The following is a 27,943-nucleotide window of genomic DNA, read 5'->3' as shown; positions in this document are numbered from 1 at the left end:
AATATGTTCAGGACATAGTTCTGGGAAGAAGTTAAGCAGAAAAATGTGTTTCAAAGTTCATGACAAATTATTGGGAGTGTAGGAAACTTAAAGTAACACTAAGAAATATTCTGCAGCAGAGCTTTGTAGTGTTTTGTATTTTCTACATGCCTGTGAAGGTTTCCCTTATGCTGTAACATTGGGGTGTGCCATTTGAAATATTTATAGGAATGAAAAATCCTAGAAAGTAACAACAACAGTAAATCCAATTTTGAGAACTCAAAATCTTGTGAACTTCTATTGCTTTTTTTTTTTTTATTTGCAGACATGAACGAAACAATATGTGACATTACCTAAAAGGAAGAATGTTCTAAAAAATATTCAGTGAAATGAAGGGGCAGTGAAAAGTGGAAAAAACATTAAAAACTTTATTTGAAATGTGGGTTTTTTGCTTGCAGGGTTTGGGAAACTCAGCTGCAAAGAGGAGGGTAACTGCTAATGTGGGTTGGTGTCTCAGATGAGTTAAGATATCAGAAGATGTTCTGAAGGTTGTCCTTGTTGGGAGATGAAGCTGAACACATCCAGATTGGGGACAGGTGCCAGATGAGCATTGTGGGAACACTGGTGCACTCTTTTCAGGTGGCTTTTCGAGATTCAGTTCACTTTGAATCTGGAATTTTACAGTATTTTGTAAACTGAGCAAGGAGTTTGAGAAATAATGGTTATTCACTTGTACACCCCATTTGAGTGATATTTTTTGATCCTTCTTGCTGCTTTGGGAAAGTGAGGTTGGCTGTTTTCTTCAGTCTGTAGAGAAAAAAAAATAAAAGAAATTTTAATCAGAAAATCTCCTTTTACTTAAAGGAATTTCAGATGGGCATAAAATAAACTGAGTATTTACAATGCTCAGGCTCAGGCTGGGTTTTTGTAAGGAGTTAAATGTGGGTTTTTTAGGCAGAGAACATTTTAGTAGAAATCGTGAGAAAAGAAATAACTACTGAACCACACCCTATTTTTAGAATGTGTTTTTGACGAATACTGATATTCTTTTTAAGATGTTTCACATAAAAATTCTTATTCTTAGTAATGAATTGGGGTGTGAAAACACCTGAAAGGCTAATTAATTATTATAACATCAAATAAGCATCATTTGCTTGTTGATCAGGCAGAACTGAAGTCATTAGTGCTATCAATAGAATGCTGTTTAATGAAAACAATAGCATTTTGATTACCCAACAGTGCCCAAGGACACTGTAAATTTACTGATAATTAAGTATTTGGTAACGCAAGTTGCTGCTCTGAATGAAATTTAAAATTAACAGACCCTTCTGAGGCACACTTAAAAATCTCTGTAATAAATAATAAAGGCATTGAAGGACATGAATCAGTGATTTTCAGTGAATCATTTGAATCAGTGGTGCACATTTCACACCTGTGTCGTTGGGCTGTGCTGCTCCCGAGCTTTCTGCAGCTGATGGATGGGGCAGCAAATGTCTGGGTCTGGTGTGGTGGGAACACCACAAAGCCTCAGCCTGTGACCACAGTGTGGCTTGCAGGGCCACACCAGAGCAGAGGGGCTGGGTTTGGTGGGATGGAGGTTGTCACCACATCCTCAGACAGAGGATGAGCAAAGCCTTGGTGGGCTTCCTCAGTGGCTGTAGAGATTCTTCCTGGTGACTGCCCCGTGCTCTGCTGTAGCCACGGCAGGATAACACTTCTGTTTTGGTCTGGATCCGTGCATTTTCAAATTTCTGCTTTTAGGATAAATTATGTAACTATTTGCACCTGTGAACTTAGAGCAGTGCTCAGTGAAAATGAGTTAAAAGAATATTTTCATGAAAGAGTTGTAAGAGGAGAGCAAGAATTTCTTAATTTGCTTGAACGTTTCTGCTCGTTATTTAAGAAATATGTTGTTACATTTCTTCGAATGTGAACCAAAAGTTATAGTCATAAATACAGCCTCTCATGAAATCTGATAGCTGATTTCTTCTGTAATTAACAGAAAATATGGACAAGTGATGTTGGCAATGGCTTTCATGTGAATTCTGTGCATTTCTGGTTAGAGGAAAAAATGAAATAGTTGAGAGAAGACATTGGATTTCTGGGAAAGCTAGCCTGCCCCTGATCTGCATTTAGTCAAAATCCATTTTGGTGAATGTTCTGGACAGATTTATTACCAATTAGCTTTATTTCCTTACATTTATGCAGCTATTGACTATGTTTTATGTACTTGATAAGAGTTTAGAGTGCTGTCATCTTGTTACGATGTAAACTCTAGAGAGCCACAATATTGATCTGTTTTTTTCTTACGTATACCATTGCAAGTATTTTAATAGAAGCTTCAAAATAATTTCCACATATTGGCAGTTGAACTTGTACACGAACAAAATAGATTTGTGATCAAGCACTGAAAAGTCTTGAAATCTAAACCAGCTTCTATTGCTGGAAAATATTTGCTAGATAGAAAATAAGCCAGACTACTTGATAGAAGATCATGGAAATATTATTTTAAAATAAGTAATTTGAAGATGAATGAACAAAAATGAAGGCTCAAATGATTACATAGTGCAGATAAACTGTTGAGCAATTACTACTGTTATTATTTCTTTATCATAAAACAGTTACATAGGAATTTATAAAAGGAAATCTGCTTGCAATTTTTTTTAAATGATTATAGAACAGGGAAAGGAAACAGGATGAGTTTAGGAAAGAAAATTAGCAGTGATGGTATAAAACTAATAATCAGTGATCCAGAGCAAGGGCATACAATGGAAAATGCTTGATTTTATTGTTAATGAAATAAAGTAATAGCAGTAATTGGCTAATTTCCTATCTTTCTTACCTTTGTAGAAGAAACATGCTTAAGAAATGCTACTTCTGCTGCTCCTGGTATAAAAACATGCTGTCTTGTCCTGAAACTAAAATTTTTCATATCTTTTCCAGCACTGACCAAAAGCTTGAAGGAGTATAAAATCAGAGCAAGCTTGTGTGGTGCTTCCCTGGGTACCATCCCACCCTCCAGCCAGCCAGTGATGTTTGATTCACAGAGCTCAGTGAATTTCTTTTCCACAGTTTCGGATAGGCTCTACATAAATCCTATATAATTTTTTGCCATCCATAGATGCCCATTGTAGGGAGTTTGGGGCATCCAGAGATAGCTGTGATTGCTCAGGAAAGCTTGGCAAAAATGCTAAGGGTGAGGGAAGGTAAGAAAGATGAGAAGGGGGTAGTTGTGGGGTAGTGTGACAGTGGCTGAAACACTTTGACATTGCCTTTGAGGGTGCACTGGCTTGGGGTGACACCCAAGAGGGGACAAGCAATGCCATGGGAGAAGGAACCCAGGCTTAACTCTTCTGGTATTTATATGTATGTGTGTACAAATATACGTATATATGTGTGTACATACACCTATATCCGTATCTCTGTGTCTGTGTATATATATGTATGTGTATATATATATATATAGTCATGAGAGCGGCCAGCAAAAATGGGATGCTGTGCAAGGCAGGAGATGAGGAGTGGTTGGATGAGAGGGCTTTTCTTTCTGTGTAGACAGAAGTCCAATCTCAATAAATCTTAAGAATGTAGAGGCAGATACAACAAAACACATTCATAACTGAAATTACAGTAAAGCTGAGAGCATGGCTGTATGGGTTATTTGTTTTTAACTTGCACTTGCCAATTGGGTAACTCTCAATTTGTTCTCTGATTATTTACTAAGCAACAAATTTTACCAGGCCCTTTTAACAATTAGTGATAATCCTGTGGACAGGGCTACATGGAGGTGTTTTGCCTAATTTAGGATTATTGTGCCTGGCTTTAGTGTAGCTTTAGCTGGTCTTGCAGCTTCCACTTTACCTCCTGATGTTTTACTCCATGAAATACAGCAACTGTTCTGTTTTTAAAAGGGGAAAATTGTCCTGTACATGAATTTCTAATTGAAGTGCCAACCAAAACAAGATAAATGAAGCAGACTCGTTAAATGAAGAATTTATGGACGGAGCATGATCTGTGTCTGAGAAACTTAAAAGAAAGTCCTTAGAGTTTATTATTTTTGCCTCGTGTTTGTTTGCCCAGGCTGGGTGTGTGCTTGCACAGTTTTTGTGAGTTCATTAATGGGTCAGCTGTGGGCAGTTGTACATAACAGAACAGCCATATATGCTGTTTGCTAGGTCTGATGCTCAGTAAAAAGTATGGAAAATAACATTGAATGTTACCTTCTGTTTCTTGCACATAACTTATAATTATGCAGTTGCTTTTGGCAAATACAAAATGTCAAAGAAGGAGGAAGAATCACCATTCATTTCAAATGGAAATGATGCATAGTTTGGGGAGCCTTGTTTTTTGGTGATTTGCTTGGCACTTTTGCCATGTGTCAGTAATGTCAGCCAAAATAACATCAATAAAACCAGGGCACGTTAATGCAGAGACAATTAAGTGTGGAATTATGTTGTATGATTGCATTATCATGTCTGTAGTTGCTGAAAACCAGGTAGGGTCACATTCAAACAACTTAAATGGTCCTGCTGCTGTTGTCTGCTGTTCTACTGTGACCCTTCATGTAAGCTAAGCACCTGCCTCTCTTTTAATGATGTTTGCATCTATCCTGAAGCAGCCTTTCCAAGTCAGATTTTCATCCTCTCTGTAAACTGGGTTTACAGTGGCTGCCCTACTTCCCTGCCCAATTTGCATATAACTATTTATGTCTGAGATGTTTGCCAAGTGTTGGAAGCTCAGGTTGTGTTATCAGTGTGAGTCTACCCCAGGTCCTTGGATTTGCTTCTGACTCATTCCTTCATGCACTTCCAGACTTTGGATGCAAGAAATACTTTTCTTCTAGTGTGTCAGTCCATCATAATCATGGTGGACACCTGGGTGCTCTTCTGCTTGAGTTAAAGCCCCCCACTTCTGCAAGGGGAAGGATTATCAAATTTTAGTGGCAGGCCAGGTGCTTAGGTTCAGGTCAGTTTTCACGTTCATTCTGCAGTGCAGACACAAGCCTTGTTTTAATTCTGAGAGGGTTTATTGTTTTTCCAAAACTAGAGACATGCTTTCAGAGCAGGAGCCATTAAGGCTTCTTTTTTAACCTTTGCTCCCTGTTCTGAATTTCAGCAGCTTCTTTTGAGGGAAATGGTCGTAGTTTGGCAAGACTCGTCAGCAGTTGGATGCACTGGCTTATTAAAGAGAGTACAAGAAATAGTTCACCTCAGTCAGAGGCTGAATAGGTCAAGAAGAGATAACAAGGAATTATTAATAAGAAGTGGAAAAATAGCCAGGGGGAAGTGCAGGGGCTTAAGGTGCAATGTCATTTGTCAGGAAGATAGGAGAAATGAAGAAGCAGCTACCTTTTCCCTTCTTCCCAGGCTAACTTTAAGTAGCCAAGTGCATCTTCTGTCTGTTGCTTCAAGTTCAATTTTAGTCTATAACATTCTCTGCAGTGGGTGCAGAGGTGTGACTCCTGTCTTCTTCTGGGTAGTGCTAATTGATTCTGAGTTTATTCAATTATATGGGTTGTGTTGGTCATTTAGGCAGTGAATATGAATGTGCTCCACATCCTTTCCTTACTCCATCTTGTCTCTGGAAATTTTTGTGCCTTGACCACAAGGTAGGTTTGGATTAATGACATTGCCAACATGAGTGGAATGAATAAGGTGATTAACATGAACATTGGAAAGTAAAATAAGAAGTGCTATCAAACTAAAATAAGAAGTGCTATTCAAAATCAGCTAGCAATGTATGAAATAATATTTTGGTTTTACAGATTCTAAGATTGATGTTTCCACAGTGGGGTTTTTAGGTACTGTGGTTTCTGCATGGCATATCTCATTTTGGATACTTCAGAGGATCCTGGTTTTGAGTGTTGGCTGCTCATCCTGCAGTGATTGGTCTCACATTGTCCCTCAACCTGCACAAATTCCACTGAAGTAGACCAAAAGTCTCTTTTGTCACAGTTTACTTCCAATTCTTTGTCTGTATCCCCCCTTCTTTTGTACATCCAGGTGGTGGTGTTGAGCTGTGGGGCACACGAAAGGGCATGGATGTCAGTGAGATCCCAGGACATCCCACATGGATGGCTTGTGTGAACACAGCTGTCAAATGTGGAGGTGCCATTGGGGGTTTCACCTCTTTGACTTCAAAACTTGCTTTTCCAGTCTACTGGTGGGGCATATGGCAGATACCTCTTAAGTGTGTCACTGCCCCTGCATCTCCTGCAGTCACAGCAGAGCAGGCAGGGAGGAGGTAAGTGCATTTGGCCTCTGGAGCAGCAGTTAGGACACTCTCTTAAATGCTTGCTCCCAGTCTCTGCTGAGCAGTGCCCCTTCACCTGAGCAGCTCAATCTCATAATCTCCCCCCCTTCGAGTGTGCTTAACATTCACCTGGGATGCAGGCAGAGAATAAACCTCTGATCTTCATTTTGAAAAAGAGAACGTTTCTCTAGTAACTGCTCTCCATATGCCCTAATTTATCTTCAGGATTAGGGGTGGGCCCCCCTCACACCCCAAAGCACAGGGCATTGTGGTGGAGGGGAAAGTTTTTAGTTAATTAGGATTTTTATATTATTTCTGCCTTAGTAGCTCTTTCCAGAACCTAAATGGTTAAAGTAGAAAATGTTAGTAATTTTGCTGCAAATAAATTGATCAGTATGCAAGACGGTTGTCACCGGCTGAATCATGGTCCACAGTTAAGGTAAACAGATCTGTGATGACATTTTCTGAGCAGAATACCAATGCTGCTACATTTCTTCCCAGAGGTTTCTGACTCTTCTTATATGCGGATAAAATTTCTCTCCAAGAAGGTTTTGTTCACAGGAAAGAAATTGCATCTTTTGTAAGAGTCTTCCTTGAAGGTGGGATTTCTTATATTTTGTGATTTATTTGTAATTGTAATTCTGTCGAGAGCATGGCAAGGAATGTTTTTGCTTTTCTGCATATCCTCTCTGTACAGTAATGTTTTCATGTGCAGTCTATTTAAAGTGTCTGGCAATGGAATGCAAATAAAACAGTATTAACAGAGTTATCAGGAACAATGAAAACGTTTTTTTTTTTTTAATATTCTTTGAGAGTGAGCTCTGTTTTATAATCTCTGTAGTTAATATGTAAAAGCAATGACTAAATATACAGCTAGATTTTTAGCATTAGTGTTTCTGTGAAATATTTTTGACTATATGATGGCTTCGTGTTTTTGTTGGCATATTCTAAAGTAAGAGCTGTGATATAGTTTATTCTTAAATGTCTCTGTGCTAGGCAGAAAATCCCCCTTGCAATTGACTGCAATCAAAACCATTTAGCTGAGATGCATCTAACTCCCGTATGACTTCAGGGTAATGAAAAATACAGTTTCTAAAGTTTTTAAAATCTACTTTCTTAGAATATTTAAAAGACCATTTTGAAATCACTGTGTACGATGCTGTTGATGGGATTGGGTGCGTTCGTAATTCTGTGTTTAGCCTTAGATCCACATTTACTTGGAGTGATTGACATCTCAGCCATTCTATGGATTAGTGGCTGGAAATCTGTCGCATTTGTATTGATAAAAGTAGAATTTCCTTTTGTTTAGTCAGGTGCTGGTATCTGATTTTAGTTGTGTTTATTACAGTAGACACTGAAGGATAAAGGAGCCCTGTGGAGAGCATGCTCAGTGGTACCTGGCATGGAATAGCAAACCTGGAACTGCTCCTTGCAGCTCATGTCAGGGATTCAAAGTCTCTGGGAGTCAGCAAAAACATTTCTCCAGTAGACTTTGGGTTTAAACCTGGCCCTGTCCATGTCTGCTGTATTTAGGCAAGGGGAGTATAGTGCAGGTGGCTGAAAATATTGTAATTAACAGGACCTTTTGTGAGATAGACTTAGAAAGTCTTGTCATGCACAGCACTTTAAAGCTCCCCAGCAGGATGCATGGCTGTGGTTTGTGGAGAGGAGCAGGGCAGGGGCCACCATCTCCAGGGCTGTGTGATGCTCCCTGTGAGGACACCTGGTCAAAGAGCTGCCCTTCTCTGGGAGATACCTCAGCAAGTCACAAATCTGTGTCAGGGACAAGACAGAGCTGCATTTCAGGCACTGGATCTGGGGTGGGGCTCAAGATTTAAAGTTTGGGCTTGAGAGCTGTGGTTTAATAATTCCCTAGTAAAAAAGAGAAGTCCAGGTTCATCCTGGCATGCTGCACTTTTCAGTAATTCTTGCTCTGATTGGGGTTCTCATGCACTTTCGTGGTATCCTTGTGCAGCAGTTATCTTGTTCTTTGTGCTTTGCTTTTTGAAGTGCACAGCAGCTGTTTTTTTGCAGATCTATGAGCAGCTTGAGACGAATGCAGATTTTGGGGGAATAAATTCCTGTATTTTATCCCAGTATTTTAATATGCATTTGTAGATTATCTTTTATTTCAGAAACATCCGTGAATATTTTGGGGTCGACCTAAATGTGGCACTGAAGTAAAGTATAATATCCAAACTTTGAATGTTCAGCAGTAAAGTCTGGACAGAAATGGAAGGACTAATTCTGCTTTTACATTGTTCCTGAATTAATGTGGCTCCTCAGGGATCCCCAAAATGAACATCAATATTAGTGGCAGAACCTGGCCTGCTCCCAGACATGAGAGTGATAAGACAAGATCTGTAAAGTGTTGTCCAGCTGGAGGAATGTTCTCTAAAGATTGTGAGTGTTGCACTGGGTTTTGTTCTAATAACATTTCTGTGTTCTTTGGCAGATCTGTAGGAGCTCTCTAACCTCCAAATGAAATACCACACACATTTTCTCAGCAAAAATAAAATGATTTCTATTTGACATTAAGAAACACTAACACTTTCAAAGATTATAAAGAATTTTGTTCAGAACTCTGCCTTGATGATTACAGATGATTTTCATGATTGTTCAGCTTGACCTTGTTTCACTTCCTGAGAATTGTACCCTTACATTTGTGCTTTAATTTTGGGTAGAGTAAGCAATGCTTGTTTATTTCCATTGGCAGAAGGGAAGTCCACTCTTTGAACATTCAATCTCAGAAAGAGAACACCATGTTTCCCAACACTTCTTGCTGATGAAACACTTCTCTGAGCATCAGTGTTAATGTGTATCTGGACATGGGTTTAGATAAGCCTAAAAACATGATCTTTATGATTGTTGACTCAGCATGTCTTTTTTGTTGTTGTTTTTTAAACATATCTGTAACCAACTTGATGCTGCAGGTCTGGGCTTCCACGCTAATTTATGCTCCAGCAGGGTGACTGGGACTGCCCGAAATTTATGTAGCTCTTCAGAATTGTGAGCTATTCTTAAGACTTTCTTATGTTATTTTTTCTTTTGGTCTGTGTCTGATGCATTCTCCTGGGTTTTTTGTTCTGTTTATGCTAATAGGCTCCTTGGGATGCTTCTCTACCACAGTATTTCTAGCTGAGACTCCAGTTTGAGTGCCATTTTTTCTTCTCTTTCTTGTTTTCTTTCCAGAGCATACATAGACAGGTAATTTCACACATGTTTGGTCAGAGAAGCACCTGATTGTTCCATCAGATTTTGCTTTTGGCTTTGCTTTCCCAGGTTGGCCCTTGTTTTTGAGATAACATGTCAAAATGTTTTTACTTTCCTCACCAGGCATATTTTATAAATGTAAAAATATAATCAAGATCTTCTTCTTTTTTATATTCTCATGAATGAGTAGAGGTGAAAGTAATTTGGGAAGCAGTTCAGATGCATTCCTTCTTCCATCAAGATGTTCTTGTGGCCTTCAGCTCTTCCAAGTTCTTACAGCCACGATCTATTGTTGACATTTCTGCACAGCTATCCAACTTGGATAGAGCTCCTGACACCCAGCTGGCTGCAGCTGAGCACTGAGGTCACTTTGTCATCTCTGTCCCTGGAGTCCTCCTGTAGTGCTCAGGTGTTGGAGCACCAGGGTGCTGTGTGAGGAGCTCCACTGCTGCCCTGCCTGGCTCAGGTTCATGGTGTTCCATCCTCCATGGAGCTCTTCCCTCGGAGTTGCTCTCTTTGCTGTGTGGCTTGAAGGAGACCAAAGCTTTCTCCATCAGCAGAACTTTAATTCTGTTGTTTCAGGAGAGAGAGCCTGGAAAGCTGACTGCTTTTCTCAGCAGTGTATGTGCACCTCGAGCACCTCATGAGAGCTCACCTCACACTGTGGGTGATGTCTCTGGCATGGGAAGCTCTGAAATGGAAAGGTAAATTGGGTGTCTTACACACTGATACATGTACAGATCTGTCACAGCTGCACCACAATGCTGCAGAATGGAAAGTCTTGTGATTTGAAAGTCTGAGCCTTTCCTCCCTCTTAGCTGAGCTTTCATGTGGATGGGTGTCAGTGCATCCCCAATTAATTTTTTTTTCCTCTTGTGCTCATATCTTGGAAATGTAAGTTTTTGAAGATCTCCTTCTGGACCAGTAAGCACAATGAGCTTGGTTTCCTTCTCCTAAGACAGTGAAGACTTATATGAAGGCTGACTTGTCTAAGAAGTTACTTTCTGTATTGCACTGTCTTTGTGCACTTCTGTAGAATCAAGATACCTACAAAGTAATTCTTTAGCTTATATAGGCACATGATCTGTTTTTTGTAAATTTTTTTTTTTATGTGTTTTTGGACACTGACATAACTGAACCTCTGCTTTGGCCATTCCTTTTACCTTTTTTTCTCTTTTTATAAAAAATACACAGTTCTGTTTCTCTTCCTACTTGAATCTTGATAGCTACCCTTGCTTCTTACATTTTCATACATGTAAGGCTGAAAATACATGCAGAAAACCAACTCATTCTGCCTATCCACAACCACTTAAATTGGACAATGATCAAAACTGTCTGCCTAGGTCTCCATGACTTGTCAGGGGTGAGAGCAAGAGCTCTACAGAATGGTTTGCTCAACCTGTTTTTGGGTGCACCTCTAAGCATGGAATGCATAAAGGAGAGCAAGGGGGATTTGTTTCCTTTTTTTGGTGAGTTGTAAAGTTACCTTAACAATTTTGGCTTTTGGATGCGACTCCGGGTGTGTTTTTTCATCATCTTTGGTTTAGATTGAGGAAAATGAGGTTACAAAAGTTTCTCATCACAGTACAGTGTTTTTCTTTTTCTTAAAATATTGCTCAAAGATGATCTGAAATTGTCTTACAGTTACTAATTTAAAAAAATCTGATCTCCTTGATGATCTATATGAAAACGTTTCTGAGTGACAGGGACACTTTGCAGGTAGATTTATTATGGTTTTTACCATCTGCTTTAATAAATGAGTGAGCTGAGCATTTCAGAATGACCTTCGGTTCTACCCATGAGAGATGAGTTTGAATGTTCTGAGTGAATTATGGGCATTAGACAGCTAAGGGAACTTATTCTGGAAATAGTGATTTACCAGTTGTTTGCATGCTGACGCTTTTATTTGTCTGGAGATATGCTAATGTGCTTTAATGTTGTGTTTCCACATAGCTGCATCTTTAGCCACTTTCTGTGGTGTGGGGACATAGGCAGCAGTCTCATTGTTTGGCCTTGCAGACTTTGTTAAAAAATATTGGATTGCTCTGTTGCTTTTTTTGTTGAAAAGGAGTTAATAAAACTAAATGTACTAGAAGAAATCCATGAAATCAGTGAACAGATAAAGTGTTATTATTTGAAATGCATAATGTTGCATAATGGATGTGTATAAAGTGTGGCAGAGATGGAAGTGCTCTCCAGACATAATGAAAGAACATGGATTCCTGTTTCCATAATTGAAGTTATTTCATACTTATCTGTTAGGGAAAAAATAGCAGGATTTTTTAAACAGATTTGCTTTCCATTAGTAATTATATTTAGCTGTAGCTCCAGATACCTTGCCAAGTTGTTTTTTTTTTTTTTAAGTTGGAAGGAAGATGCATTTTCTTTCAAGATAATTAAATGTTTTGACTGTAGATTTTTCCTCCAGAGTGAATAAAGTATATGTGCATTAGAAAAAAGTTTTAATTGCTCATATAGTTTATAAGAGTTATATGGAGGAAAAACATTTTTAATCCCATGCTTAATAACGGGATTGAAGAAAAGGGTATAAATATGTTATATTCCACTTTTCTTTTTTGAAGTGTAATGAACTGTTATTAATAGACTTCAGAAGTACTTGCCATTAGCTGTCTAAAAAACATTGTATAAGGTGAGCTTTTGCAGTTTCTCACATCAGAGTTTTGAGGTTTATTAAACCTGTGGCTATACCTCAAGCCCTGGCAGAGGGATAAATATCAGCCTGAATTTCGGGCTCAGTTCTGCTCTGCAAGACACCAGACAGAAATGCAGGAAGCCTTTGAGCTCTTTCAAGTTCAGTTTGGCCCTCTGAATGCCTCCAGAATATAAATAATAAAAACCAGTATCACCTGATAATTCATCTCTGCTCTCAACTCTTGGCCTCTCTGCCAAACTGAGTTTTTCAATTATTTTGCCTGATACTGTAATCCACAGTTTCATTTGCCTTGGGGTTCAGCTCTGCATTTCTGTACAAGGCACTTTAACTCTTGTAGAAGGTTGTTGGCCTTCATCTGACAGCCTCTTTGAGACTTAAAATGAGAACCATTAGGTCAGTGGAATTACAGAGATACCTGCCTGCAATTTTCTCTGTCTCCCAGGCACCATAATGTCTGTTGATCTGGGCTTTTTCTGAAGAATCAGTGACTCTGTTGGGTTTTAGTAGGAGAGCTTTACTTTTCCTTAGAAATAAAAAGGAAAGCTTTCTCTCTTTGTTTTGGGAAGGGCCTGTCTCTAAGGTTATCAGCAGAGGTTTCTTGTTGAAGGTAATGGATTAAGGGATTTCCCCCACCTCTTTCCCTCCCTCTGCCTTTCAGAAATGGCATCAGACATTCCTGGCTCGGTGGCCTTGCCGGTGGCTCCGATGGCGAGTGGACAAGTGAGGATGGCAGGATCCATGCCTTCCAGAGGCGGAAAGCGTCGCTCTGGGTAAGCCATCTCCTTTTTCTTCATGTCTGAAACTAGAAATTACTTGTCTTGGAAAACTTAAAATGCACCTGTATATATGTGTGTGTTTATTATGTAATTTTATATTTACATAAACTGCATTATGACATTAGTCACTGATGTTTTGTTTTTCTCTTCAATGCATCTGTTCTTCCTGCAAGATCAAACTTGCTGATGAGCATATGGCTTGTTGTTTTGCTTGTTTCAAAAGATTTTCAGGTTTGGCAAAGCATCCAGAAAGGAGTTTGGATCCTGTGGCTGTTGTAGATACAATGAATGCATATTGCCTGTGTCTTTAATCTCACAATGATTTATCAAATGAAAAAAGGTGGCAAGATTGCACATGAGGACCTACTCAATTTCATCTGAAGGTTACACTTCAAATCTCTTAAAGAGAGGCCTGTTAAAGATGTTTTCTTTATAGTTCCAGGTACAGAAATACCATGAGAGCTCACTCTTCAGAAGTTGTGGACCATGATACTCTAGGTCTCACTGGAAGCAGCACAGACTTCTGCTGGGAGGAGGGACTGAATCAAATTCAGCCCTTACACAAGCTTGAGGGCTCTGCTAAAGAGGAAAATTGTTGTGTGTGGTGTCAGAGACTCATGTGGTGTAGGGGTAGTTGCCCACATCAGATTGCTCTGTGGCAACTCACAGTAATTCTCTGTGTTAGAAGAAAAGTGTAGCAAGAGCTTGAGAAGAACAGAAAACTACTCTCTAGTGTTACCAACTCCCTCCTGTTTTTATCAAAGGTTGATCACAAATAGTAATGGTCTTTGGATGGTGCTTTCTCAGACATGACTGATCTGAGAGTCTCTTTAAAAGAGATTGATTAGTCTTATATTTAGTCCTAAATCAGACAGTGGTGGGGCTTAAGAGGATCAGCAGTGAGTGGAATCTTCACTGGCGAGCAGCTAAGGAGGACATTATTCCTGGCAAGAGCTGCTCTAGGGATTGTTCACCGAGGTACGTTGCCAGCTTTGTGTGTCTGCTCCAGTAGCAGCACTGGAGTCTCAATCCTGGGAAAACCCATGCCTTAATCTTGGAGTGAATTAACCAGGGAGAAGGTTGGCCTTGCCTCGAATGCGGAGCGAGGTTGGTGTGATGTGAACGCTGGAAGGTTGTTCTGAAGGGTGTTCCTTTGGACAGAACAGTTTGAATATCACCCCCCACTGAGCGCCCTTCCTCTGCTGAGCTAACTGTATGAAATTGGTTTGAGAAACTCCTAAAATCTGTCTTTGACAGGCATCACATTTTATTTTCATGCTGCTGAATGAGAAAACCTTTTTAAACTTGCACTCAAAAGAAAAGACAAAGCGTTAACATCTTTTCATTGCTACCTAACATAGATAAGGTTTTGTACTTGAGTTGCAGGATATTTGATCTCTTTTTTGATCATAAACCATGTCAGCTCTGAATATCAGTTTGCAATTTACTGTTGCCAAGATTTGATGCTGCTGACTGTGAAATATTGTGATATTAAATACTGACTTGATATTAATTGAAATGCTTTAACTGTTGCATTTTAAATATTGTCATTTGTTTGTAAGAAGGTGAAGTGAGGGGAGGGTGGAGTAACAATCAAATTATTTTAAATGTCTTTAACATGTTGATTCAGTGAGTAAATTAGTATAGATTCACTTTTATACCTGGATCGTGGTATTTCATCTGTGCACTACAGCTCTGAACTAATTGCCTTTCTCCAAGCCTGAGCTGAGAGTGCTTTTTTTTATTATTTTATATTTTTTTAATGTTTGCCCTATGTCTATTCAGACCTTGAGGGAAAGAATGCCTGCTGTGTCTAATTCCTCTGAGCTTTTCTTTGAACAAAAGTTGCAACTAACACTTGGTCCTTTCACTGCTGGTGATACATCTTTGTACACTTCAATCCTTGGGCATTTTAGGAGTGTTCTCTCTCAAACATAAAGGAGTGGAGCTAGCATACACAGCCAGCTTTCCCAGTTTTGGTTATCTCTGAAAATTGTTTCTTCTTTCATAATTGCTGAGGCAAGCTGGCAGAATAATTGCTGTGTGGACTTGAATATAGATCAGTTTAAACTCATTGGCTGTCCAGAAGGTGTTTCTGCCGTGTCGGCATTTGGCTTCATTGACAGCTTGGAAAAATATTTTTTTCCTTTCTATAAAATATACCAACTACTTCATGAAAAAAGTGACAGCATAATGCACTGCAGTGGTCAATGACTACCTTGGATTAATGCACCCTCAGTTCTTTATTTAATGTGGTTTTAATGCAGGCTTTGCTGTATTAGAGGATAGGGGCTTTTTTCACCTTCCTGGGCTGTCTGTACTTGGGCAGGGAGGGTTGGGGTTTTTTGGATGAATTGGTTTCAGATGCATTGGTTTTGTTTTGGTTGATGGTGTAGTCTTGCCTTTTCTCTGAACCAGAACTAGCAAAATCTGGGGAAAAGAGACCTCACTCCACCATTCTACCCCTCAATCTTGTGCTCAATAAAAGGCTGTAATACAGATCCCCATCTGCTTCTCAGCTGCATTTGCTCCTGACCATTCCTGCCTGCTCTCTTCATACACTGTGTAATCATGGCAAGCAGCTTTTGACATTTCTTGGGAATTTTACATAGTAATTTTGTTGCAGTGTTGAAATCCTCTCACATGTCAATGTTTTAATATGTGCAGATCCACCTTGTTGGAGGCATTTTGGTTTGTTGTTTTTTTTTTAAGAAAATGTTTCTAATTAAGAAAAATTAATTTTATAGAAGTATTTTTATTACTGTATTTATGGTAGCCACACATCTTCTAAGGAAAATGCATTTTAATAAGTACGTCATGCATCAGGCCTTTTCACGACTGATGTGAACACTATGAAAAAGGAAAACAAGATTTATGCTGTCTCTTCAAAACAAAAGAGCATAGTTCAGCTCTTTATAAAGCCTTTTTTTAATGGGAATTTTAAATGAAGATAAAAGATAGTCTTTCTGAATCTTCTGAAATGATGTCATTTGTCTTCTGGGAGGCTGCCTCTACTGTTTTGCTAATGTGCAGTATATTCTATCTAAACAGAAGATCTTATCTGTCAGGGTATGAGGAGGTTGATGGAATATTATTTTTACATGTTCTGCTGTGTTCTATTAAAGGTTACAACTGATTCACTGCCTTTCCTTCTGCCTTGCTGTAAAGCAGACACAATGGATCAGGCAGGACACTGGAATCAATGACTTTATATTTGAGGGAGCTTCTTTTTAATGTTTCAAAGGGTTTTACATTTTGCACAGTGAAATTAGGAAATGTGTTATTAACAAAGATGGAACAGAGATGCATTTGCTGTTGGATTTTTTTTAAGTATTGATATTTTAAATGAAATTTATGTTCAATTTCTGTATGAAATAAAGGAGTTTGGGTAGTTTAACAAAGCAAAGGCATTATTTAAAGACTTAGTCTGGTGCAGACTGATAATATACCCTATGCATTCAGATTCTGCTGTGATAAGCCCACTGTAAATGTGGGAGGTGTTACCTGAGGATATTAACCCATCAAGAATTTCCTTAAGGAAGAAGCTGATATCCAACCATGTAAATAAATAGGTGTGTTAGTCACCCTCACACCCTGAGGTGGTGATACAGTGCAGGCAGCAGGATCAAGCCTTAAACTGTTATCATCATCTCTTAATTCTCTGCATTGTATTCCAGTAATAATAAACTAGATTAAATGCAGTACAGCTAATATTTGATTTTGGGTAAAACCCATCCCTTAGCACTCAGCTGGAGTATTTTGCTGGAAGCTAAATAAATCAGGGAATCTTATCCACCAAGGTATGTGATCTCAGTGTACTGGAGAGGAAGGAAAAGAGTATCAAAATTAATCTGTCCCAGATTAAAGCAGAGTCTCATAAAGTCCCTGAAGAAAAGGCTTTCCCCCACAGGTGTATAATTCTATCTGCAGCCCTTTCTCCCCAGTTTGAAACTGTGTTTCTCTCATGTGTGTTTCAGCTGCCAGAGAAACCAAATGAGGGTGTGCCTGATGTGATGCTTTTGTGGGTGGCTTCAGGTGGAGCTATCCCAGTGCTGCCCTCCACTTGTAAATGAACATTAACATTGATTTCTGCATTTTCAGTGCAGGTAGAAACATTCCAATTCATATAAATGGGAAGGTTTTTCTGGAATGTCACATTACTGCGTATGGGGAGGAAGCAGGAAGGTGAGAGGAGACCCTGGGCTGTACCATGTGTAAATGTTAAATTTCTGGGAGTGCTGCAAGTGAACCAAGGGGGATTCAGGCTGCTGGTGGCAGCCCTGAGAGCCACATCTGGGGTCGTGCCTTAGCTGCAGCCCCGTGGCCACTGGGGGTCGGTGGTGTTCTGCATGAGGAGCTGTGGGATCACGGACCTTGGAACCGGATTTGGTGGTAATTAGGTGAGCAAAGATGTAATTTATAGCGAAAACGACGATTGCATCAAAGCTGGGCAAGTTAAATACGCAGCTTTTCTTAAAGCTCTTTGGGGAAAATGGTTTTCTCTTTGCTTCCTCCAGAAATGAATAATCAGCGTTACCATCTGGAAAATATTATTGTAAGTTTTCTCGAGCCATGTCCAATTCCTGTGCTGACTTGCTGCCCTCATTCCAATTGCACGGAGGTTGCTGTGACTCAGACACATGGGCCAGCCTGTCTTGGTTGTTAGAATTTAAGAAGGAAGAATTTAGAACAATTTAGGAAGGCAGTGCCTGACTGGCACTTCTACTTCTCTATGCTGATGTAGTTTTAGAGATTGGTTTTACATCTTTGTTCTCACACTGTGGGCATACAAATCTCAGTTTGTCATTGGTAGGAATGACAAATTAATACTGAAATAAATATCATTGTCACTTTGAAGAGTTTTGCCCTTAATAGGACTTATACCTGTTAATATGAAGTGTTAGACACATGGAATCTGTAGTTGTATGCAGTTTTACTATGCTGAAAGGTTGAAAAGCTTAGAGTGTTGAAGAAATCTGAGAAAATGTTTGTAAAAAACTATAATTCCCTATCTACACAAATTAAAAGTGATTGATCAAGGTTTGTATGTCATACTAATGTACTTTTTTATTAAAATAAATACATTAATACAATAATTGTATATGGTAGTTTTATATCAGCTTGACTGTCTAATGGCAGAGTTTTATTTGGAGATATAAATATTTATCCACCTCTTTTTAGAGGTATAAAAATTCTAAAATGCTTTGTAAATTATACTATTGTATAAGTTTGTGATGATAACATCTATGATGCAATCACACTGCCTAATCAGAATCTAATTTAGGTGTCTAAATTAGGAAGATAATCTTAATGGTCTGTGTAAGAAGTGAAGAAAGAGGTTCCTGCTTTTTGTGGCTCCCTGGAGGAGCCAAACTGGTGGGCTGGGATTTGGCCCGAGGAAGAACTCAGCTCTTCCACAGCCCTGAGGTCTGGGGCATAAATCAGCTGATGAGCTGCTCCTGGGTCTGGAGGGGATGAGCAGGACTGGAATCCTCAGTCCTTTACACCTCTAGGCAAAACACAAAACTAACAGCACTGAGAGCAGCTGGCCTGAATGTTCATGCCACCTTTGCCAAGCCTTGATTGCTGATTTGGAAATCTTGCTTTTACAGAATGGACTTTGATGATGAAGATGGGGAAGGGCCCAGCAAATTTTCAAGGTGAGCATTTACAAAAGAGTTGGGCAAGTCACTGACTTCTTTCAGTGGGGAAAGATAGCTGTCTCATTACTGATGTTTGAAAATCAATATAAGTATGGGTGAAGAACTTGCCAACAACTCAGCCCAAATATCAGTTACTCGTTTTTTCAGCTCCCTCTGAAATTTAGGCATTCTGGGAGAAACCTGCCTAATGTAGTTATTGGCTTGTAAAGCTGATTGTGTGTCACAATTTCACTCAGCAGCTAAATCAAATGAGAAAACTTGTGATTTTTAGCTTAGTATTTCAACTGCTGTAGATGGACTTAAGTTGTTTGACATGGCTGAAGTTGTCTTTTGGCCACTGAAAATGAAATTTCATTTCTGATTTATTTCAGATGTAAATTGCTTTTTAAGCCAATTTGGCAGATTCTAGAGATGGATTGTTTTTTAAAGTCAATGAGTTTTACATTGTGTACCATTAGGTGTAACTGAATAGTAAAAATTGACCAAACAAATGTTAATTAACATGGAGTATTCAAGGCTAGAAATAAACAGTAAACCCTCATTGCTATTTTTTCATTTTTCCTTTATTTTTCCTAGTCACACTGCATTTTTTCATTAGAAACCAAGCAGCTGCAGAGAGGGGTGTAGATACTTTGGGTAACTGCTGATTATCCACATTGTAATTGCAGCTCTGTAGCAGCAGCCATGTTGAAGCACAGCTGTCTCTGTAGACTTCAACAGGGTTATTCCAGTCAGAAAGAGAAGTGTGCTGAAGATACACTGTGGCACCATGTCATAATTTACTGGGCAAGACCAGCAGCCCTCCTGTTTGCTTGTTTTCCTTTACAGAACCAGTCTCTGGTGTTAAAACTGGTGATTTGAGGGCTTAGTACTAGTATTAGCTAGAAGAGATGTGTTAAGGGAACAAGACTGGTGAGGAATGGGAGTTGATTTGTGCCTGCAAAAGCATCGGGGTTTCTGGGCACCATGATACACATGTGTTGGTCCTTCCCCATTCTGGTTTTGGCCTTTCAAAATTTGGGTTGAGCCAATAATTCCATCACTTTTAATGGAGAAGTATGCTGTGCTGTGCTTAGACTCAGTTGATTTTAGGTGTCAGATTAAAATCTGATATTTAAGTCTTAAATGCTGTATAGACCCCAGATTGTTCTGGTTTTAGAGAGTAGAGAAAAACCATGCAGAGACACCTAGGGCTACTTTCAGACATCCTCTTCTAGTTGTTCTCCAGATTGCTTGCATGACTTATTCTTAGTTTGTTTTGGTCAAAATTACTTAGTTATCAAAGAGCTGCTGTTTAAATGTTGAAGCTAACCCAGCTGGCTTTGACTGAAGTGCCTGGAGGAGCATGTGTGCAGAGGTCAGCTGGGAGACTGGGAGGGAAAAAGCAGTAGCTGGAGGCAATGGCATCCTCAGCCCAGTTAGGCAGAGGAGGATGAGTAGCCAAGCCCCAGGCTGGTGGGAGCACAGAGTAATGTGTTAGCACACATGGCAGGTGACATTCTGCTCCTCAGGGCTTCCATCTCAGCTCAGGTATCCCTGCATGACCCCTCAATCTCAGCCTGTGCATGTGCTTCCCCTGTAACATGCCTGTTCCTCATGGAATTGGTTTTTTGCTGAAAATTACTCAGTCTCAGTCTGTTCTCTGGGCAGAGTCAAGGGGAATAAAGTGGCACTGTCACTTGAATATTCTGAGGGTGCTGGTGTTGAACACAACATAAAGAAGTACAGCTCAAGACTTGCTTAAGCTTTGTCTTTACTGTTTGAATGAGGAACTTGCATAGGTGGATTCCTTACAATTTGTTTTAATTCATTTCAGACAGAAAAATGAAAAAGTTCATTATTGATTTGTTAGAAGAGGAGAAAAACATGCTTATTTAGGCTGTATTACATTTTTAGCTAATACATGGGACCTGTCTGTTGTAATAAATTACATCCTTTTGGAAAGGTGTAATTTTAATACCAAACCTCATTAAACTGTTCTTGAGCAGTTACAGTCTTCAGTTCTAGAAAAGCTATTACCTTATTTTTGGGTTTTCCAAAACATACCTTTTCTGTTTTGGAACTAGCAGTTTCATTTCAATCGAATGAGTTTATGCTACCAAAATCCAATTTAAAATGATTAGTGTATTTTTTAGGAAAGAGAAAGAGGAGCAGCATGTCATTTTTTACTGAAATGTCACATTGCTGCCTGTCTTTGGGACAATGCTTCAGAAACAGTGAAGCTTTAGTCCCACAGGACAAAAGTCCCATTGGTCTGGATTTCCTCCACAAAGGTGCTGCTCAAACACCACACATCCCTGGCTGGGCATCCAACTTCTGTTGATTTGAGTAGGAATGAGGTACCTGTTTACTTCTAGGGAATTGAGCCAGTTTAAATTTCACTTCTATTTACCCAGCAGTTTCACCTTCCTGCCTTTTGCGAGGCTCCTCGCAGTCAGTGCAGTGCCTGTACCTGCAGGGCTTTTTCCTGAAGGCTCCTTTACATAAGGCATCACCCTTCAGCCCTGTCTCTGCCCTCCCGTGTTATCTGTAGACCATCAGTGCCCTCTGCTGAATGGAGGGAGCTGTGGTTGCAAGCTGGAACAGATACAGCCCCTTCACTTCCAGCACAGCAATGAATATTTCATGCCCTGCTGTGGATAAAAGCTCACTGGTGTTTTCTGTACTGGTGCTGCTTGTTAAGTTTCCCAAGAAATCAGTGTATGTCAAAGTGTTTGCTTAAATCCACTTAAATGTGTCTTCTCTTTTTTTAAATATACAAATGAAGTTTCTGGATTGGCATGGCTTGGATCAGGCTGTTTTCTTTGCTGTATCATTCTCATTCCCTTGTTTTCCTTGCTGTTATCTGTAATGGTTTGCAATTGTGAATTTTTTTTGCTTTCTGCTGTGTGTAGGCTATCATGCAATGCATAACCCCTGTTGATTGATGTACTATCTTTTGTTTCTAGGTATGATGGTGATCAAATCACTGGTGATAAGGAAAAGTTTGCAAGGTAGGCGTGTCCTGTAGGGCTCTTCTGCTGAGAGAAAAGAGGGGGATGCTCGTGTCCAAAAAAATCTCAGTACGTGTGCCTTAGTTTAGAGAGGTGGTTATTTTGTTCTGGGTGGGATGATGATCAAAGTACTGCTGACACAGAAGGGAAAGGTAGGAAAAAGGGAAGTAAAATATGGTTTGCCCCCATTTTTATTTTATATAATGCTGTTCATACTGATATTGTGGCTGTTCCAAAACTGCTTGAATTCAGAAACACAAACCCTTAGTGGTTTTGGATTAGCTCCCCTGTAACCCAAAATTTAATGTCCCTTTGTAATTTCCATATAAAAACAAAGTTAGAAATGACAGAATTAGGACATCATTCTGTACAAGTTTGTGGATGCCAAGGTTCCTAGGACACATACTTTGAAAGAGGAGCACAGGCCCTCTTTTTCTTTTAAAGATCTAAATTTGAACTAGTTTCAGGAAGCTTTTGGGGTATTGTCTGCTTGAACATTTCTGCAGCCAGTAGATTAACATGCTGTTAATTTCTAGCTTTTAAGATCATAAATGAAATGGACTATTCAGTACCCCTTTTCTCTCAGGAAGTTTTACAGTCTTTGTTTAGTCTCTGTAAGGGTTGTTTTCAATGTCCAGAAGTACTAAAACTCTTGAGTGGTAGACAATGTATTATGTATTTGCAAGTGTGAAATATATGTTGAATCTGTCTGTTCTTTGTCTCTCTCTCTTTTTTCCTTAACCACTGCTTCTGTGAAAATGCTGAACTTAGAGCAAGCTTTCATCATGTAAAAATGCTTTTCTCTTCCCCGTGTCCATATTTACCTGCATGTCCCAGCTGGCATGTGCACACGTGTGCTGTGTGTACGTGTCCTGTCACACAGCTGTGTGTGATCCAGCTGCCCCTGTTCCCTCCTACATCCGTGCAGACCCACACGAGGCTGCCCGCAGCCAGGTGAAATGAAAGGTTCACTCTTACAGTGTCCTGGACAGTGACCTCAGGCAAGGCTTGGCTGTAATTTACTGGGCAGCCATGGGCTGTCATAGCTGGATTTTCTGCATATCACACAGCAAGCACAGGAATAATAACTCTGCATGTAGTCCTAACAAGTGTTGTTTCTGCAGACTGTGCCTCATGCATGTAACACCTGTATGTGCAGGGGCAGGATACCCAAAGCAGGGCAAGCCCTTGCATTACTCTGTTTCAGGAAGCAGCATACAATTCTTTCCTGCATTTTAAGAAAAGGCTTAATTCCTAAAAGTGTCCAAAATGTGTGCCAAGCCTAGCTTCTGCTTTCATGGTTGGTCTTCATAGCAGTCAGCTCCAAAGAATGTTGCAGTTTCTTTTAATGTTGTGTTATCACATCAGTCAATGCTGGTGGAGTCTCCAAGTGATCACCTCTCACATCTTGTTGGATCAGCCAGCGATCCCACAAGACAATGCCATGCACAGCTCATTGAAATCAGTGGAAGATGCTGCTTTGACAACTGAAGCATCATCTACCAGTCGTGTACTTGTATTTAGCTGCCACCTGACAGGTACAGTATAAGAATAAGTGCTGGGCACTGAAGCATTCTAGGTCCATTTGGACCATTTCAGATATATATATTGATGTGACTCCTTAATGCTGATCAAGCAATGGTGATTTCCAGAATGGGAAAACTGAACTCTGAGATGTTTATTTCTGAAAGATTCTGGTGGGTGTCCATTTTGGGATTTCTCAAATTTGACTCACCACCTCAGTCATATAATTCCTCTAAAGGATAAGAGCATTTCAGCCTAGCCCTAGTTGGGGCAGCATCAAGTACTGTCATTGTTGCTTCCCTGCTGTGCTAAATTGTCCCTGAACATAAATTCCAGTCTATGTCTGACAAGCCAGATGTTTACTTGCTGTCTTTTGTACTTATTTATTTATTGGGATTTTTTGTTTGGTATGTACTGTTATCCCATATATGGTCCCAGTGCTGCAGTCTGATCCTGCAGAGATGTCGTGACTCCCTGCAGGGATGTGGGGTGTTCCAAACAGCATTGTTTGGCATCTGTGTTGTCACTGAGTGGGTTTTTTTCATAAATCAGTGCTGATGTTTCCTGCTGACCTGGTCCAGTTGTTAGTGAGAGGTTTCCTCTAAAGGACACCTTCTATGAGAAGCTGAGAGAGGCATCACAGCAAATCTGGGAGTTTGACTGGAGTTGGCAGATGTTAGCGCCTCACATATTTCTACTTTTTTTTCATTCTTAAACCAAAGGAGATTAAACTGGTTAAGAGATTAAGGCCACAAGCCAATAAACAGAAATACAGGTTCTTTTCACAGCTATAGGCAAATCATATTTATCTGTCTGTGGCCTGGATTTTCTGTCTGTAAATGGAGGGATAACAGTGGTTGGCTTTGTAAAGCACTTTGCTCTCCTGGGGTGCAAACAGCAAAACAAGCGTGAAGCATTATGATTCATTACCTCCAATTCAGATTCTTACACTGCTCACATCTCTTTCCTGTTGCTTTGGTGTTTCTTTAAATGCTCAGGGAGAACCACAGTGAGATCGAGAGGCGCAGGAGAAATAAGATGACCCAGTACATCACCGAGCTGTCGGACATGGTGCCCACGTGCAGCGCCCTGGCTCGTAAGCCCGACAAGCTGACCATCCTTCGCATGGCTGTTTCCCACATGAAATCCATGAGGGGCACTGGAAACAAATCTACTGATGGAGCTTACAAGCCTTCCTTTCTTACAGAACAGGTAGAATTTACAAAAAAATGTTGGTTCTCCCTGGTTTTTTGGTCTCAAAAGGTGTGAGGAAATGCTGAGAGGAGTAGAGACTCAGCCTGATCCTACACTGTAGTGTAGCAGCTGGTACCAGTTACATACCCAAGGTGTGAATACAGATGGTTTTTTGTGACTGCTTGGACTTGATCTTAACACTGTGATAGATGCTTCTTTTTGGAGAAGCAAATTGGCATTCTTACCATTGAGATCTGTCCCTCTGAAAAACAAGTCACTCACTGCCTCAAAGAAAGGAATTTTCACCTCCAAATCTGGGTTCTTCCCATACTAATGGAGATTCTCTAAACAAAGTAAAAATTAGTCTGGAAAGACCTGCCTCTTTCTCAGGGGATTAGAGGAAGGTTAAAAACATCATTTAGTCTTGATGCTGGAGTTCCCAGCAGCTGAACTGGGCAGAGATTAATCCCACCTGTACTGGAGGTGCTTCTTGGTCACATTTTTGATGGAAGAAGGAAGATGCGCCCAGTGCTTGAAGGAAAACTATTTACTGAGCACATTGAAAATTCCTACCACCTCCATTGTTTTCAAAATCCTATGGGTGTACTATTCATTTTTGTGGTCTGAAGTGATTTAAGCACTTACACATGGAAGTTATGGCTGGAGGCAATACTTCTTTCTCTTAGATAAACAGCAGCTGCTGCTGACCCCTCAGTGCTCACGACTGCTTATTCCTGCTCTCCTGGAGTGTGTTTCTGGAGGGACTGTGCCGTTCTGCTGGTGGCACATCCTAGTTACTTCTCACTGCAATTTTTTCTTTTTTTAAATCTTGTAGAATTACAGAATTTGCTTTTATCATTTTTAATAATGGGCAAAACTGATTATACTATCCTAAGTATAGTGTGACCAGCTGTGCTATGAGGTTTTTTGTTTAGTCAGTAGTTCAAGATCAATGCTCTTTCTCTAAAACAAAGCAGCAGAAGTTGACAGTCTGAGTTTCTTGAGATGAGTTACCCATTTCTTAGTATTCGCCAGATTTTTATCCTCACCTTATCAGCTAATATCTACCATTCAGACACTAACCCTGCTGAGCTGTCCCACCTTGAATGGGACTCAGCTTGTCCAGAGCTCTGTGTTTGCGTTCCAGGTGCAGTATCTTACCAAGTTCTGGTGGTCACTGGAGCCACCAAAGGCTGTTCAAGCTTCTTTTCCAGGAGCTGGAGTGGTGATTTATCATCCTTTGCCATGAGAGGTTTTTGAACTCTGTTAAGGAAAGGGAATATTTCTGCGTGATGCTGAGGCTTCATACTCACAGGCTGGAAAAAGAAGTCAAAAAGCAACAGAACCTTCTTGTGTAGTGGCTTAGGGCCCCTACTAGAAGAAGAGGCTGGGGATTCTTTCCTCATTCCCATTACACTTTCTGCCTTTTGTCTGGTGACTGTTTAATTTACAAACAGAGTTCTTTCTGAGCAGGGCCAAGGAGAACCAAACTAGAAAATCTTATTGCTTCCTTTTCAGTTAAATTATTCAGAGCTTTTAATTAAGGGAAGAGTTTGCCATGAGTTAGAGCTGTTCCTTTCCTCTGTTTGTACTCTGAAATACCTTTTTATTTTTTAATGTTAGATCCCTATCACAGATTATACAGTGGGTATTAGTTGTTTATTTTCCTTAAGTGCATGGAGATCAGCAGATGAAGGGCAATAACAGAAGATGAAATGTTTGTTATTGAGATGGGCAATTTATACCTTGCTGCAAGTTTGGTTGTATTGTTGCATCAGTGAAAGTTTCTGTCTTGGTTTTGATCAGCTACTAAGATCACAAGAGAACAATATTCTCTGACAGTGAGAGATGTTATATTTAATTCCCTTTCCTCGCTGGCATTCTAATCAAATCCTTTCTTTGGAAGGAACTGAAACACCTTATCCTGGAGGCTGCAGATGGGTTCCTGTTTGTAGTTGCAGCTGAGACGGGGAGAGTGATCTACGTGTCAGACTCTGTGACTCCTGTGCTGAACCAGCCTCAGTCGGAGTGGTTTGGCAGCACTTTGTACGAGCAGGTTCATCCAGACGATGTTGAAAAGCTGCGAGAGCAACTGTGCACATCTGAGAACTCCATGACAGGTCAGATATGGCTGATGTATGCTTCTGTGTGTTCAGGGTCCCTGGAGAGCTTTTCCTGACATTCAGAGTGCCAGGTGTAAAAATCTGGTTAAAGTGAAACTCAGCTGGATTAAACTGTGTTTTCTTGCAGGCAATACAGTAATATAAATCTTCTTTTGGGTGACTGCGTTTTGCTTACTATTCATTGACTTCAGTCAAACCACCTTCATGTAGTTCTGCATTCAAACTCTGGTTTGGAATCTGGTTGTTCTCGAGCTTGGTCTGGAATCTAGATTGTTTGCATTTCATCCCCAATGAACTTGTGACTTCTTTACAAGTTGTGTTTCTTTAGGGCAGCATTTAATTTGAAGTCAAAAATCATACTTTAGACTTTTCTGTTTTCATACAAGTTCCTTGTGGTTTGCTAATTGGAATCTTGAGAGGAAAAAATCCAGTGTTTGGCAACTGAAAATATACTAGATTTTAATCATGAGGCTCCGTGCAGTAGTGTAAGTTACCTGCAAGTTGATTACCTATCATATTGCACATAAAACTAAACCATATTTATATCTACAGCTCTGACTTTTAGTTATTCATGCTCAAAGCTGCCAATAGGAAACTACCTTGTCTTTAATAGTATATGTATATGTTAGAGCTGTGAGAATTAGCTAAATCCTGCTGTAACTCAAACTTGGAAAGGAGGAAACTTAACTTTTCTTTTTATTCTTCACATATTAGGTTTCTAGCTGAAGTAAAAAATGCAGGTGATAATATTCAAAAAAAAACCCTGATCCTTGCAGAAGTCTCATAATTTCTCTTTGCTTTAGTAGTTAAGATTTCTGACCTGGTTTGTTGGAAGTTTTGTTGTGTTTCATAACTCAAAGGACAGCAATCCAGTTTTGAGTGAACCTGCACACTGTTTACAGCTTCCATGTCAAAACAGTGCCAAATTCATGATTTCCTGTGGCTTGAATGTGATGTGGTTTTGGCAGAGCTTTCATGTATTCAAATGGGAAACTCAAAGCAAAATTCTGTGGTGAAACTCCAGATGGATAGAAACCAAGTGAACAGTTAGGGGAACCTGTGCAGGGCAAAACCAGCTGAGTTTCATACCAGGAGATTTGCAAAAGAGCACAGCCTCTGTTTTTATTATGCAGCCTCTGATACATTTTAACATACATACCATCTTGACCAAGAAGCAATTACTACAGAGCCTTAGTGAGCAGTCGTGTTTTGACTTCCAAAAGTGCTCAGTTATGGGACTTAACCTGTTTAAACTAGAGCTGGACTAGACAAATGCAGAGCATTTCTGAAAACCCAACTCTATATTTTTTCCAGCCTTAGCTATGGGCTTTTCTTCTGCACTGAATTGATCTGCAGCCAGTGGAAAGAGAAGTTTAATAGTATTTATAGAGCTAAATCTTTTCCCTGCCTGAATCTTTTGGGGTTGTCAGATTGACACAGAAGGCCTGTAAATCTGGTGTACGTGGACAGCTGAACATTTTCCCAGCATGAGGAAAGCAGGGTTGCCTGCTCAGCTTTTTGAGTACTTCTGTTTTAAAGGTGTGGCTGGTAAAGT

At 39.9% G+C, this 27,943-nt stretch overlaps 1 protein-coding gene and 1 long non-coding RNA gene across 7 annotated transcripts in view; one reads left to right on the top strand and one right to left on the bottom strand.

Moving 5' to 3' along the window:
- The window catches only part of ARNT2 (aryl hydrocarbon receptor nuclear translocator 2), a 95,968-nt gene that overhangs the window by 11,664 nt on the left and 56,361 nt on the right, over positions 1-27,943 (top strand). For 2 of the 6 annotated variants that reach the window (XM_085588853.1, XM_021537591.4), the window contains exons 2-6: positions 12,774-12,885; positions 18,504-18,551; positions 21,503-21,547; positions 24,070-24,283; positions 26,172-26,385. In XM_085588853.1, coding sequence (XP_085444979.1) covers positions 12,774-12,885; positions 18,504-18,551; positions 21,503-21,547; positions 24,070-24,283; positions 26,172-26,385 — 633 coding nt within the window. The other 4 variants (XM_021537593.4, XM_021537592.4, XM_021537594.4 and 1 more) reach the window with 4 other exon arrangements.
- LOC146766538 (uncharacterized) lies at positions 390-6,699 on the bottom strand. The gene is made up of 2 exons (XR_014957615.1): positions 2,822-6,699; positions 390-786 (listed from the first exon to the last, which is right to left on the bottom strand). It is a non-coding gene; the product is annotated as an uncharacterized LOC146766538 (long non-coding RNA).

This window comes from Lonchura striata, chromosome 10 (genome assembly GCF_050655825.1).
Source record: "Lonchura striata isolate lonStrDom1 chromosome 10, ASM5065582v1, whole genome shotgun sequence".
Taxonomy (NCBI): Eukaryota; Metazoa; Chordata; class Aves; order Passeriformes; family Estrildidae; genus Lonchura; species Lonchura striata.
This window is presented reverse-complemented; position numbering and strand designations above follow the sequence as displayed.